Here is a 14,768-nt window from a genome sequence, read left to right on the forward strand (position 1 = left end):
CCACCATGGCTGCATGTGTGGTGGTGCCTCCCCCCTCCCCCCTTACTAATTTCTGGCCGCTCGTGCAGCCCAACTCTACTACTCGTGTGATCAAATTCTGAACAGGTTTCCAAGTGCTTCTAAGTTCTTGTTTTTCATCCTTACACCTGAAACGAAAATTCTCGACTCGCAAAACATCAAGGAGGGCTAAACAAGGTTCAATGCTTGAATACTAACATGTCACAAGACCCCAAAGGCTCGGAAAGTAAGTCAGTAAATCCGAAAAGGTACACTCAAGTCGGATTAATGACCTGGGATATCACACATACGACTTGATGGGGTATAAGGTTTTCATAAGACAAAATAGAGCATAAGTTATCCAAATGAGATTTTCTAATAAATATCCCATAAAATAAAACACCAATTTGGAGCGAGATGATCCAAACATATAAAACTGGCAATATCTTTCCCCACACGGTCTTTGTTCTTTTTTTAATGCATTCACTACAACAAAAAGCACCAATGGCGACTAAAAAAATGAATTTCGTCGCTGAAAGTTGCACAAATGGCGACTAAATCCATTTTAGTCGCCGAAAATGAAGCCTTTTGGCGACTAAAACAATTTAGTAGCCAAATGTATATGTATTGGCGACTAAAAATCAGTTTGGTCGCCTATTATATGGGTTTCAGCGACTAACACAATTTTCGTCGCCAAAAGTGATGGTTTTTGCCGACTAAAACAATTTAGTAGCCAAAGGTGCTAGTTTTGGCGACTAAAAAGCAGATTGGTCGCCAATGGTAGGTGTTTTGGCGACTAAAACGAGATTAGTCGCTGAAAGTCAAGTTTTTTGGCTACAAAAAAAAATTAGTAGCTAAAAACTGAGTATTGGCGACTAAAATTCAGTTTAGTAGCCAAAAGGGGTCGTTTTTGGCGACTAAAAACAGGTTTAGTCGCCAAAAGGTGTGTTTTTAGGCGCAACATTTTTTTTAGCGACTGCAAAATTAATTAGTAGCCTAAAATTGTAGAATTGGCGACTAAATAATGGATTTAGTCGCCAAAACTGAGATAAATTTTTTTTAATAAATAATTTATTTTTTACATAAATTATATTTGAATATATATAATTATATTTATATATATTTTGTTGTATTAATACTGGTGAAAGTAATATATAAATAATATAAGTTGCAATTCTATTCATGTGATGGTTGAGTGGCATAGTGGGGTGGTGTGTGTTGTTAAGGTTTGGAGCTTGGGGGGTTGCAGGTTCGAAGCCTAGGAGCTGCTAAGGCACAGTGGGTACTTTTTTTTTTTTTTTTTTGAAAAATGCTTTTGGCGACAAAATACTATGGTCGCCAAAAAAGAGTGACAATTGCCGACGAAAACTTTAGTCGCCAATTGTATAAATAATAAAAAAAAAACACTATTGGCGACTAAAACTTTAGTCGCTAAATGTCTAATTTCACAAATGGAATCGACTATTGGCGACTAAAACTTTAGTCGCTGAAGACCTGTATATTGCCGACTAACTAATCTTTAGTCGCCAAAGGTATTGCCGACCATGTATTGGCGACCACAACGACGACTAAAATATTTAGTCGGGAAAAGTGAAAATTCTACATTTGGCGACTAAAAGAAGACTTTTGGCGACTAAAAATTTAGTCGCCAAAAGTGTTTTTTCTTGTAGTGATTCACATTTACATGATTTGATTATTAATTAAAAAAAAAATTAAATCATATAAATGTAAGCGATAAAATAAAGTACCATTTTTGGAATATATGATCTACACCCGAAAAAACTATATCTTCTCCCCAGAAGGTCTTTGTTTTGTATGTTATACATTCACATTCATACAATTTTATTATTAATTAATTTCTAATTAAAAAAAAATTAAATCATGATATTGTAAATGATGAAATGATCCAAACTCAAAGAAGCCATTTGATAAAGCTGGCATTTATTATCTTCTCCTCACTCAAACTGTCTCATACATTTACATTCATACGATTTGGTTATTAATTGATTTTAATTTTTTTTTAAGAAAAAGAAAAAGAAAAAACCTAAATGTAATTAATAAAATAAAAAAACTATTTTGGAAACAGATGATCCAAACCGGAAACCAAAAAAGCCTGACACTCTGGCATCAATCAGGGATCTGATTGGTCATACCATCTATTATTTAGGTGGTGCATGGACTGCTAGAAAGTTCAATGTTCCTTATATATATATATCTTGTGTATCTATGTAGAGAGTGTTCTTCCCTACTATAGTTGCCGTTGTTGTTTGTCGGGTGAGAGAGGTTGTAAGTTTTGTGTCCTGATGAAGAAAACACTGAGGTACTTGGCAGGTGCTGCAGGCCCAAGTGGATATGGATCAAACTCAACAGCTGAGCAAGTTACTCAACAAGATTGTTCTTTCTTACTCCCTTCTTCTCAAGCTCAACTCACTGCATTAGTCACTGGTTAGTCATCTCATCTCCAACCACACACAAACACACAACACATACACAAACTTCTTTATGATGAAGAACAGTGCCCATTTCCCCCCCTTCTGAATCTGGTCTTCATTTAAACGTACACATTCTGATCTGTCCATGAAAGAGACTTCATTATATATTTAGAAATGCATCAAGTTTGATATTGTTGCAGAATTTTTATGTTCTTTTTTTTTTCTTCCTATATTTTTATTTGTTTATTTCTTCTTCTTCTTCTTCTTCTTCTTTTTGTTTTTTTGTGAGTTCACAAAATTGAAGTAGGGTTTCAGAGAAAGAATAATATATATATATATATATGTAATTAATATTCCTTTGTGAAGATTTATGCGAAGATTTGATGACTTTTCTTAGAATTCTCTCCCGGTTTTGATTTTATCATCCACATAAATCATTGTTTCTCAGTTTCCATCTATTTCATTCTGATAGAAATCTTTCTATTTTGATAGAAAATCTTTTGAAAAAGGAATTTTCTTGAAGTAAAATTAACGGTGTATTGTAGACTAGTGTTGCTTCACATTTTCTTGATATATTGTACAAACTACAAAGCAAAAAACATCATACAAGGTAGTTACTTTTCCAGTTCTCTTTTACTTTCATGATCAACTGAGTAATTTTCTCTCTTTTTCTTCTTTTCTATCTACCTTTTTTATTTTTTCCCCACACGGTAATATCTTTCTGTTCCTATCTCCCCCATGCTTTTTGATTAACAAAACACAGCACTTTAATTGTCATTTAATTTTCTAAGTTTTTTTTTTTTTGAATATTCAATAGTTACAATCAGAAAACACATAATTCATTTTGGAGAGAATAGTTGTTACCATTGATGATAATTAATGTGTATTTAAACCAGTAAAAATCACATATTGTATTCTATTAGTGCTCCTTTTTGAATCTAGCATGATACAGTTTTGTCTCTTTTGAATTGTTCTCTCTCATTGAATCATACTCTAGATCATTTGCTTTTTGAATAATAAGTACTAATGATAATTAAAAATGCTTCATGAGGGTATTTAATAATGTAATTCACACACATGAATACTTTTTTTAATTTCTCATACTTGCATACACTGTTGTTTTATATAATATTTTTTCATTTGTTATGTGATGATGTTTACACAACATTATTGTTAAATTGTGATGTTTTTACATTACAACTTACAAGGGGCAACGTCGGGCATCGGGACTGAGACAGCGAGAGTGTTAGCAAAGAGAGGTGCACGTGTCGTGATTCCGGCGAGGGACTTGAAGAAAGCTGCAGAGGTGAAGGAAAGTATCCAGAAGGAAACTCCAGAGGCTGAGATTATATTGTTGGAAATTGATCTCAGCTCATTTGCTTCTGTCAAGAGATTTTGTTCTGAGTTCTTGTCTCTAGGTTTACCCCTTAACATTCTCATGTGAGTTTCTTTTTCTATATTTTATTTATTTATTTGAGAGTAAGAGAGAGAATTATGAAAATAATGGTAGAAATGAATTCAATGTGCAGAAACAATGCTGGGAAATTTTCACAAGAGTTGGAGTTCTCTGAAGACAAAATTGAGATGACTTTTGCAACAAATTACTTGGGTAATTATGTTTTTCTCTTCACTTTCTCAATTTTAGTAAATATAAAAATTAATTATAAATTAATGAAGTGCAAGTAAAAGATGTGCCTCGTTAAATGAGAGTTGTGTATTGAGGGCATAATTCTCAATTGCAATTCACTATTGTTTACAATTAGGCCTCGTTTGGCAAGAGGCTATTTTAGTTAATTAGTCAAAAAGTTACTAAATTAGCCAAAAAGCCAACAACCCATACCAAAAAGTCAAAGATTCTCTTTTCTCTCTACTTTTTGCACATCTTTTCGTAATTAGTCAAAAAGTCATCTCAAACATACAAGTTTTTTTTACCTACCTTTTTAGCCAAATAGCCAAAAAGTTACTAAATTAGCCTGTTCCCAAACGAGGCCTTAGTTGAATATTTTTTATTTATTAATTTTTTTTTTTTCCATGTTTGGAGAAACTATTTAAAAACTAGATCGAAATGAGGCCCAACAATAGTGTTCTACATTTTGCAAGACATTGGAACCATGGGCTTTGCTGGGCCATTCACCTATCTCATATTTTGGGCTTCAGATTTTGAGCCTGTTTGCAATATAGGCAAATATTGGATAATAAGAATTTGGCCCAACTTGGTCTTTTTATTTTTTTTAAGCTATTGAGATTATATAATACTTGTCGGGTTGTACAAGATGAACATTTTAAATCAGTGAAATATGTCTTGAGATGGGCACATAGAGATCCAAAAAGACATCTCCAATTGGAGCCTAACTAGAGAGAATTTAATTCCTATATATATATACGCATTAATAAGATTAAGTTGTTGAAAGATAAATAGAAACCAACAATAATAATTGTATTGGTTTGAGAATAAACTATATTAGTAATTTTTTGACCCTTTTGACTAAAATACGAGTTTAAAAAAATTAGTAATTTTGAGATAATTTTTAAAACTTTTTACTAAAAAAATTACAAAAATTAGAGAAAATAGAACCATTGGCTTTATTTGTATGGTTCTTTAGCTTTTTATTTTTTTTGGATGACTTTTTAACTCTCATTTTTTTATTTTTTTAGGATTGCTTCTTGGAGTTAACTCTATTTTTTTTATTTTATTGTTTATTGGCAGGTCATTTCTTGTTAACAGAATTATTATTAGAAAAGATGATAGAGACAGCAGCAAATAGTGGAATTGAAGGAAGAATTATAAATGTTTCTTCTCTAATACACAACTGGGTCAAATCTGATTCTTTCTGCTTCTCCAAAATGCTCAACCCTAACAAGTAGGCGCCCACCCCTACTTTTCTTCTTTCTTCTTCTCACATTCCAATTAATTACCTATACTAAAATAAAAAAGGCACTCATTTGTAGACATTTCTTTTTCTCTCAAGTCAAAGTTTGGTGAGTAAGACTAATATTTCTGAGTAATCTATGATAATGTCAATTATGATTACTCTTAGATAGTAAATTCACAATTGTAGTAGTTGATGTAGTTTATTATAAATTAAAAATTAATAATTTAAAAGTAGAACTTAAAAGCATATTTCACTAAGCTTTTAGAAATTAAATTTTTTCAACTAATTTAAACTACTTTTACCTAATATGTAAACGAAAACTATACCAAATAGTCTACTATATACTTCTAAAATAAAAAAATAAAATAAAAAAGTTTCAAATAAACTACACTAAACAACTCCTATATATACTGTACCAAAATGATTAACATTAGTATAGATTCTTTGTTCCATGTTTCAAACTCTTTCTCTACCACACATTCAGTGTTTGAGAAAAATTCACCATTTGGCAAAGTGAAGATTTGAGACAACGTGGACTCGCATAAGAGATTAGAACTTGGAATCTTATCTCTTTGCTTATAATCCTTTAGGTTGTACTTGAATCTTTTAAATTTATGAAAAGAAAAAGGAAAAGGAAAAGGAAAAAAAATTATAAAAAGAAGAAGAAGAAGAAGAAGAAGAAGAAGAAAGGGTTCTACTTAATTCTCTCATTTATTTTTCTCTTTAAATTCTTCCATAAATTTAAGATCCAAATACAGTCTTAAACATTAATTAAGAAAATCGATATGGTTTTTTTTTTTTGGTGGTTGATGCAACAGCTACAATGGCACTCGTGCATACGCGCAATCCAAATTGGCCAACATATTACATGCCAAGGAAATGGCAAGACACCTTAAGGTAAAATACACTTTCTAATTTTCTTGTTTTCCTCCAAATTCACTTCACTCACAAGAAGCCAAACTTACGAAAACCACTTAAAAAAAAAAAAAAAAAAAAAAAAAACCAGAGCATCAAATTCTTTATTTATTTATTATTCTTTTTGGGTATATAATTAAAGCGTTTGTTGGAATATGAACAGGCAAGAAATGCAAGAGTAACTATCAATGCAGTACACCCAGGAATTGTGAAGACTGGCATTATCAGGGACCACAAAGGCTTCATTACAGGCATGTCTTCTCTCTCTCTCTCTCTCTCTCTCTCTCTCTCTCATATCCAACTTTTTGTTTCTTTGTTTTTGCTTTTGAACAATTTTTGAGATAACACTAGAAAAGAAGTTTGATCTTCGGCTAAAATTTGCTTGCAGATTCTGTTTTCTTTCTTGCATCCAAACTGCTAAAAACAACATCACAGGTTTGTCCTTTTTTATTTTTTAAAATTTCTTTCAAATCCATAGTATATATAAATTACAAAAATAATTGGTTTCAATTTTCTGAATTTAATTTTCTGGAAATTTAATTTTTTGTTTTTCGTATTTTTTATTTTTATTTTTAGTGAATATTTTTAAAATTTTAAGTAATTTTTTTACTTTTTAGATACACTTACTTAGATGTATGTAAATAATAAAATATTTATGAAAAAATTTAATAAATACACAAAAAGAAGAAAAATATATTTTTTAATATATTTAATTTCGTTTTTTTAATTTTCCTTTTTAGTTCCACCAAATTCCTTTTAAGTAATATATTCCTTTTTAGTTTCACGGAATCAGGATTTTGGAGTTAAAATCTTAACAAAAATTACAATTCAATTAAATCCAACTTTCATTTGGTGGTGGACTAAAAATCAGTGTGATTTAGTGATATGCACAACCAATCAATTTTTTTTTTTTTTTAGTTTGATTTTATGTATGATAATTATTATGGTTTAAAAAAATAATCACACGTCGAAATTATATCAAGACGCACATGCACAACACATAGATATAGAGAGAGACAGAAAAATAAAATGATGAGAAAAAAAAGGATAAATAATATAAAATTTATAAGCGAAGATTTTAGCATAATTAAACATTAAAACTGACAATTTGAATGGATTTTGTTGCCCGAAAAAAAAAAAAAGTAAAGAACAAAGGGGATATTGCAATTTTGGGGCATCTTTGGAACTCCAAAGGAATAAATTGAAGAAAAAAATTTATTAGAAATAAAAGTGTAATTTCAAAAAGTTGAGAGAAGGCACGTTGTCCTTTCCAAAGGGGTTACACACTTCATGGAATTTGAATTCATGACCTACATTTTTTAAATCACTTGTCATGACTCAACTTGCTTTTTAGAGAATCTTTAGAGTTATATTTAGTTGAGAGGGCACACATGACTCCCTATGTCACTTATACGCCCCGTTTGGGGATTTACCTTTTTAGCAAAAAAGTTAAAAAGTTATATTTTTAGTCAAAAAGTCAACAACTCATATTAAAAAGTCAAAGATTCTCTTTTCTCTCTATTTTTTGCACATCTTTTCGTAATTAGCCAAAAAGTCATCCCAAACATATAAGTTTTTTTTATCTACTTTTTTAGCCAAATAGACAAAAAGTTACTAAATTAGTCTGTTCCCTAACGAGGCCTAAGTCACTTATCATGGCTCAACTTGATTCTTGGCTAAGACCTTGGGGTTATGTTTATGTCCAGCAAAAGATTCATCCAATGCAAGGGAGAGAATAATAGTATACAAACTTTACTGTGTGACTTCTTTTTCCTAAATAAATAAATATATAATCTGACTTCTTGTATTTGGCAGGGTGCATCTACAAGCTGCTATGTTGCTCTAAGCCCAAAAACACAAGGGGTGAGTGGGAAGTACTTTGCAGACTGTAATGAAAGCAACTGCTCAACACTTGCAAATGATGAATCTCAAGCTCACATGCTTTGGAAGCAAACTCGTGCATTGATTCATAGAAGGCTACATCTATCAGTAGTACCTTAATATTGTAGTCATTTTTTATATTCTTTCTTTCTTTCCTAAATCTATAATTTGTAGTCAGTCAGTCATATATATGTATGTGTAACCATATCTATATAGTATATATTTACTTATGCAAGAGGCATTGTAGGAGTAGTCTACTATTGTACATTAAAATAAATATATAATATGAGCTTCCTCCCAAAAATTGGCATAAAACTGTTTTTCAATACTCCCTACTTGAATTACAGAAATATATACATTTACATCCCCCCTCTGTGTGTGTGGATATGTTGGATTCCATGCTACAAACAATGGTATTATCCGTAGCAAGTCACTACTCATCTCAAAAGCTAAAGCTATGAAAATAAACTCAAAAAACTTTCCTTCAATATTCTCAGTATCCAAATTTACTCATTATCATTGCAAAGTTACACAATGCATCCAAATGGGCGACAATATCAAGTTCCCTTTCACACAAGAGGTGATCATCAATATAATGAAATTGAAATGAAACAATTCTATAAATAGTTTTTTTTTTTTTTTCAATCGCATTATTTACATTGTATTTGAATTTTAAATTTGTGAAGAGAAACACTATTGAAATAAAAACTTTTTTCCTATTCATTTTCTTTTCACTTCAACAATTCATCCACAAATTTAAGAACCTAAAGAACTTTAATTAGCTAAACTTGTTAGCAGTTCTATTTAAAATCTAACATCAACATAAAAGACTAGCATTGTCACAACCCAAACCTGCCTCTAGAGGTTTGAATCATAACCGGCTAACAATCATGAGATTACATACGGTCTCAAACAAAATTCAAAATATATATAGTTATATGGGGCCAGAAGCGAAAGCAAAATAACAAATTTTGTCCAATGAACTATGCATATATGGTGTAAACAAAAATATTTTACATGTTAATACCCCACATCCATACATATACAAATAGATAATACATGTCCAATACCATTTATAAGTCATCCTTGACCAGATCTAAAAACTTAAGTATAACCACGGTCAAACATGACCAACAAAAGAAAACCAAAGATCAAAGAAAACAAAAGGCTCGCTCGTGAGGCACTCCTTGATAGACTTCACAAAGATTGAATAAACTTGACCGGTTCACTAGGACTGGATATTCCGCTGCTCATATGTAAAACGGAGTGAGCTAACACCCAGTGATTAATATCAGAGTAAAGAGGTTATATGAATAAGTTCTATTATATAAACATAAACCTTTCCATATCACATACAATTCACAACGGAACGACCTTGGGTCCAATAAATAGCGAAACGACCTCGGGTCCAACGTATAATAGATATGCAGAACATAATTGATCATAACTTAACGGAATGACCTTGGGTCCAATCATTTATAGCTGTATAATGACCATTTGGTCAACTCATAACAGCTATTCAGACTTATCAGATATTTAGAACAACCTTGGGTGTACCTTATCAAATATATAGAACGACCTGAGATCCATCATATGCTTTATTCTTGTCAATCATTCTTGCAAATCTTTTAAGAATCAGACAGATATAAGGCTCATTCATAGCACAAAATCACAGGTTTGGAAAAACTTACCACATTGATAACACTTAGAAAATAATGTACGTAAAAATATCTTTACTAAGATATTGCTCACAGTGATTTGGTTGTTGACACGTCTCTGTGGATCAACCTAAATAACGCACAAACAGATACCCACATTGGAATACATTGCTTAGTTGGATCTTATTTTCCTTAATTAATATCCTTATGTCCAATTCTTACATGTTAGGTCAATCATGAGGCTTAATTTGTATATAAGAATGCTTATAAAGGAGTGAGAATGCAAATATGGACAGAATAGGACTTTTCAAAATATGCTGGAGCATGACACTTAGCTTGAGTGCAATATTGGTCACTCGAGCATTGTGCTTAAGCGGACCACATGGTCTACAAAAGTACTGGTTGGTTCGAATATAGGCTTGACATACGCTCGAGCCAATATGCCAAATGCATTAAGGTCGCTCGAGCGGTCTACAAAACATCTGGATGCTCAAAATCTAGGCTTGATGGTTGTTCGAGCCAATGTTCAAAAGTAAGCTAAGGTCACTCGAGCAATAACTTGGTTGCTTGAGCTATGTGCAATGTTTCTTCAAAAATACTAGAGGCAAGAGATATACGCTCGAGTGACAACTTGTTCACTCAACCAGTGCGGTCGAATTCTAGAATTTTCAGAACATACTTTGAGCTTCAAAACACATACTTAATGTTACAAACTCTTGCATGACATGTTCTTGACCCCAAATACACCTTCAAAAACATGATTACAAAACTAATTCCAAACCTTATGTTCAAAACCATTGTCAATTCTCAAAATCAAACTCAATTCTTCCTAATTCAATCATGTATGTAAGAATTTCAATCCTTTTCCTTCCAAAATGTTTACACATGCAATGTTGAGTATAAATTCTTGAAGAACTCTTAGAATCGACAAGTATAAGTTCCATGCATGTAAGAATTGTAATGCTCCGAAATAATAACAACAACCCATACCATAATGTTCCGTAAAATGTGTACTAGTAATATATTTAATGTTCTATTAATACTCCTCAATCATACAAAAGATGACATATGTGTGTATACACTCATAAATCCTATATCATGAATATATAACAAATGACATGTACATGAATTGAAATAAAAGGAGAATCAAGTAAGTTCATGCCCTAATGGTTACATATTTCCAAGTCAATGCTTTGGTACAATAAAAATGAGTTCATGTAATAACTCGACCCTCGTATGTGATTCTGATGTATTTTCAGTCCTTTCTTCTATGCTTTCAAATGCCTATTGTGAAATTTTATAAGGAATTAAGGTTAATTAAGTGAATCCTATGGTTATGGATGCATATCTGTTTAAGAAGGAAAGCATCTGTCACAATTAGAATGTTTGAATCGGAAACTGAGGGCCTTAGAGACTTGATAATCCAAAATTGATTTTATATTTGGAGCCGGCATAATTTCTAGGTAATAATAAGCATTTTTGTAAAAATTTGATTAGGAACGATTAAATTGATTAAATTTCGTCCTCATTCACTTATATATATATATGTATATATATGTGGCTCCTTAGACATTTGACTTAGGATTGTGAACTCAAATATTTCTAAGAGAGTTAAGGAAGGAGAATTGGGGAGGAAGACCTTCAAGGAAGGCATTGGGAAGAAAATTTAGAGGGAACTTGAGAGATTTGAGCTCAAAGTAAGTTTACTTATCTCCTTTAACTCCTCTCTTGAATTGGAGTGTGATTTCTTCACAATTGTGTAACCTAGGACTTGGAATTGAACCTAGGGTGTGATTATTGCTTAATTTGGATCATGTTTTATCATTTGAGTGATTTAGAACTGTAGACGTCCCCGAACGCCCCAGGAGAGGACCCCCGTTCTGTTCATATTGGGCTCACTACAGTTCGGACTCAAATTGTCACGGTTCTTAATCTGAACCAAAGAGTCCAAATCCGGCAAATCGTTTTGAGAAAAACATATTTTTTGAAAGAAGTGCCAAACATGGACTGCTTTGCCAGATACAGAGTCGCCACCTAAATATTTATTTTTGGAGAATTTAAGAAACCCTGACTCGTTGCCTAAGGCCACGTGTCCGTCATCACCAAAGTTGCCTCGGCTCGGGAACTTGGGTACGATTGGGGAAGGTCACTTCGTGAGCACCCCCGCTCGCCCGATCAAAGATCGGTCTCTACTAACCATGATATCGAGTTTTGAAAACATTATGTGCTCTTATTCCGGTTATTAGCCTAGATTTACTATGTGATGCGCACAGCATACAAGCATAGATTAGATCGCCTGAATTGGAACAAAACATTTCATGTTTATTTTTGAAAGTGGTTTGATGGTGCTACCCGCAAGTAGGCTAAGACGTGGATTTGCCACCCTCGGGTGGGCTTAGAAAACATGATTTTGCCACTATCTAGTGGGCTTAAAACTCACAGTCAATGCATTGTTTCAATCTAAGTAACCCAACCTTCACCCACAGGCATTCAGGCAAGTATATCACATAAACACATAGCCTCATGGTAAGCATGCTATCATGGCAGTCACTCACACACATGCGAGGATACTAAAGCACAAAAACTTACCGAGTACTCCAAGCCAAAACAGAAGCTATGTTAGAAATCCATGCATGATCCTAACTATACAGAAATGCCTAATGCAACACATGCAAAAATGCAACTATAGTAGGCTCGGCTATTCTAAAGATGGCATACGAAATGCTACAACTAACAAGTATTCAACTCGGAATTGAAATACAATGCAGCTAGTATGATGCGCCGAGCCCGGTGCATGCAAGACAAATGAATAAATGCAAACATGCTATCATACTGTATGCTAATTGAAACATGCCATAACCTAACCATCATAAGCTGGTAAATAAAAGGGAGAAAGACGTGGGGTTTGAAGACATATATCACATGCACACACACTTATTACAATTGTGCCCTCGCTGGAGGGTCCGAAAGAATAATACAGTCCCAAATAAACAATACAGTCTAAATAAGTACAAAACCCTAATTAATTATCAAATTAACTAAGGAATGAAATAAATTGCATGCAAATCCATGGACCGCCTCAGCTCTGTTCCGAATGATGAATGATGCATGCTTAAGTTGCCTTGCGCGGAAATCCATTGCGATGCCCTGGTTTGCCTCTGTTTGCAATTAATCCCAGAATGTTGTGCAAAGCTCCAGAAGGCTGCTAATTTTTGATTTGCTGCAACAGAAAGCAAGAAAAGGGACATGGCAAAGTATTTTCACATATGTATGCATGACTACTCTTCAAGGAGTGTAGTCCTCGATCCTCGTGCCACCAATCACACGTATCGATGCATGATGGCCGAGGAGTCGAATTGCACGACTCAATACGAAATGAATGCACATGAAAACACAACAAGGCCTAGACTCCATCATGGATAATCCGGAATGTCGGCGAGTGAGGAATTGAGACACGTTTTGTCACTCGGAGTACGAAACGTCCCTCGTTTCCCGTGCTTGGGCTAACTCCTATCCCAAACACAATGCAAATGAGATGGCATACACAATGCGACTAACATACAACCTAGCATACTCAACGTTATGAAATGGCATACACAACACTCTAACATACAATCCTAGCATACACAATGTTATGAATTGAAATGGTATACACAATGCACAATGGACTTACACCAACATGAGTGGACCTCAGCCACAATCACATCAGTGGCCATTAGATGAAAATGAGACAACCGAAATGTGTGCACATATGCACAAATACCAAGGACCGAACGTAAGGCATAAAATGCCACTCTACCAAAGCATGGCAAGGGATGAAAGATGGCATACAAACACATATGATATAGCTCTGAAACAGCATGAAATATAGTCCCGAAACATGCAAATAAGCCCCAAAAAGACCCTAGACAGGTCTGAAACAGTGGGAAATTGGCCTAAAATGATGGCTTAACATGCATGAAAATAAAACTCATTCATTGGTCAGTAAACAAGGCATGCACGCACAACTCTCAAGCACACTTAAAGAGATGAAAACATGGCAATATGAAATTCAAACCAGCTCTGAAATGTGATGAAAAATGACCTCAAAACATGAACACACCTCAGCACATGCATGCAATGGGCCTCAAAACTCAAAGTTAAGCATGGGTATTGAACTACGAGCATGCAAAACAAACATCATTCGATCATGAGGCCTAAAAACAAAGCTAGGGTAGTCTAAAATAAGCACATTATCAGTTTAAATCATGACCAAAAAGTGCTAACATGAAGGGTTAAAACAACATGCAACATTGGCTAGTAAGCATGGTTTACACTACACCTATATGAAGCATATGAGATCTCATCAAACCAGCCAAAAACAGTGAATAAAACATCTCAAAAAATGCCCAAATACCCACTGAAATTCAGTCAATGCATGCAAAAATGAGGGGCACCTTTGGAAGGCCATGCAAGGGGGTATTCTACACCTATATAATAGACAAACAAAAGGGAAAAACCACCTCTAGAAATGAGTTATGACCGCCCTAAAACCCACCAAATAGGCCCTGAAATTGGTCTAATAAACATGCAAATGAAAGCCCCTTTGAAAGGCCTTGAATAGGATTGCTCTACACATGCATCAAAGACATAAAATATGGAAAAATGGGCTCTTGATAGAGCTTAGGCAGATCTTAAAACCCTCAGAATGAGACCTGAAACATGACTTCAATGTATGAAAAATAGGGTCCCTTTGGAAGGCCAACAATGCTAGTAAAGAGAATGAGGGGTGAGAGGGTCACCCCTCTATGATTTTGGAGCTCAAAGACACATCAAGGCTACTGAAAATCCACTGGATTTCAGTGGCTAAGAGGCCAAAACAAGGCCAACGCAAATGCTCACATGCATGGCTCAAAGCATGAAGAAATGAAGCATGCAAGGAAGAAGATGATTCCAAACAGAAAAGAGTCCTTAAACAAACATGTTTAGAAGATCAAAACAAGACTTTTTATAGTTTATTTTGAAGTCCAAAA

At 33.7% G+C, this 14,768-nt stretch overlaps 1 protein-coding gene across 1 annotated transcript; it reads left to right on the top strand.

The window, feature by feature from the left end:
- Positions 1-2,166: 2,166 nt before the first annotated feature.
- Positions 2,167-8,413, top strand: LOC114257483 (short-chain dehydrogenase TIC 32 B, chloroplastic). The gene is made up of 8 exons (XM_028197242.2): positions 2,167-2,442; positions 3,638-3,869; positions 3,959-4,038; positions 5,137-5,290; positions 6,121-6,199; positions 6,381-6,468; positions 6,606-6,652; positions 8,033-8,413. The coding sequence occupies exons 1-8, from the start codon at positions 2,301-2,303 to the stop codon at positions 8,216-8,218; spliced, it is 1,008 nt and encodes a 335-aa protein (XP_028053043.1). The 5' UTR covers positions 2,167-2,300; the 3' UTR covers positions 8,219-8,413.
- The last annotated feature ends 6,355 nt before the right edge of the window (positions 8,414-14,768 follow it).

The sequence above is a fragment of the Camellia sinensis genome, chromosome 15 (assembly GCF_055761805.1).
Source record: "Camellia sinensis isolate YWXY chromosome 15, ASM5576180v1, whole genome shotgun sequence".
Taxonomy (NCBI): domain Eukaryota; kingdom Viridiplantae; phylum Streptophyta; class Magnoliopsida; order Ericales; family Theaceae; genus Camellia; species Camellia sinensis.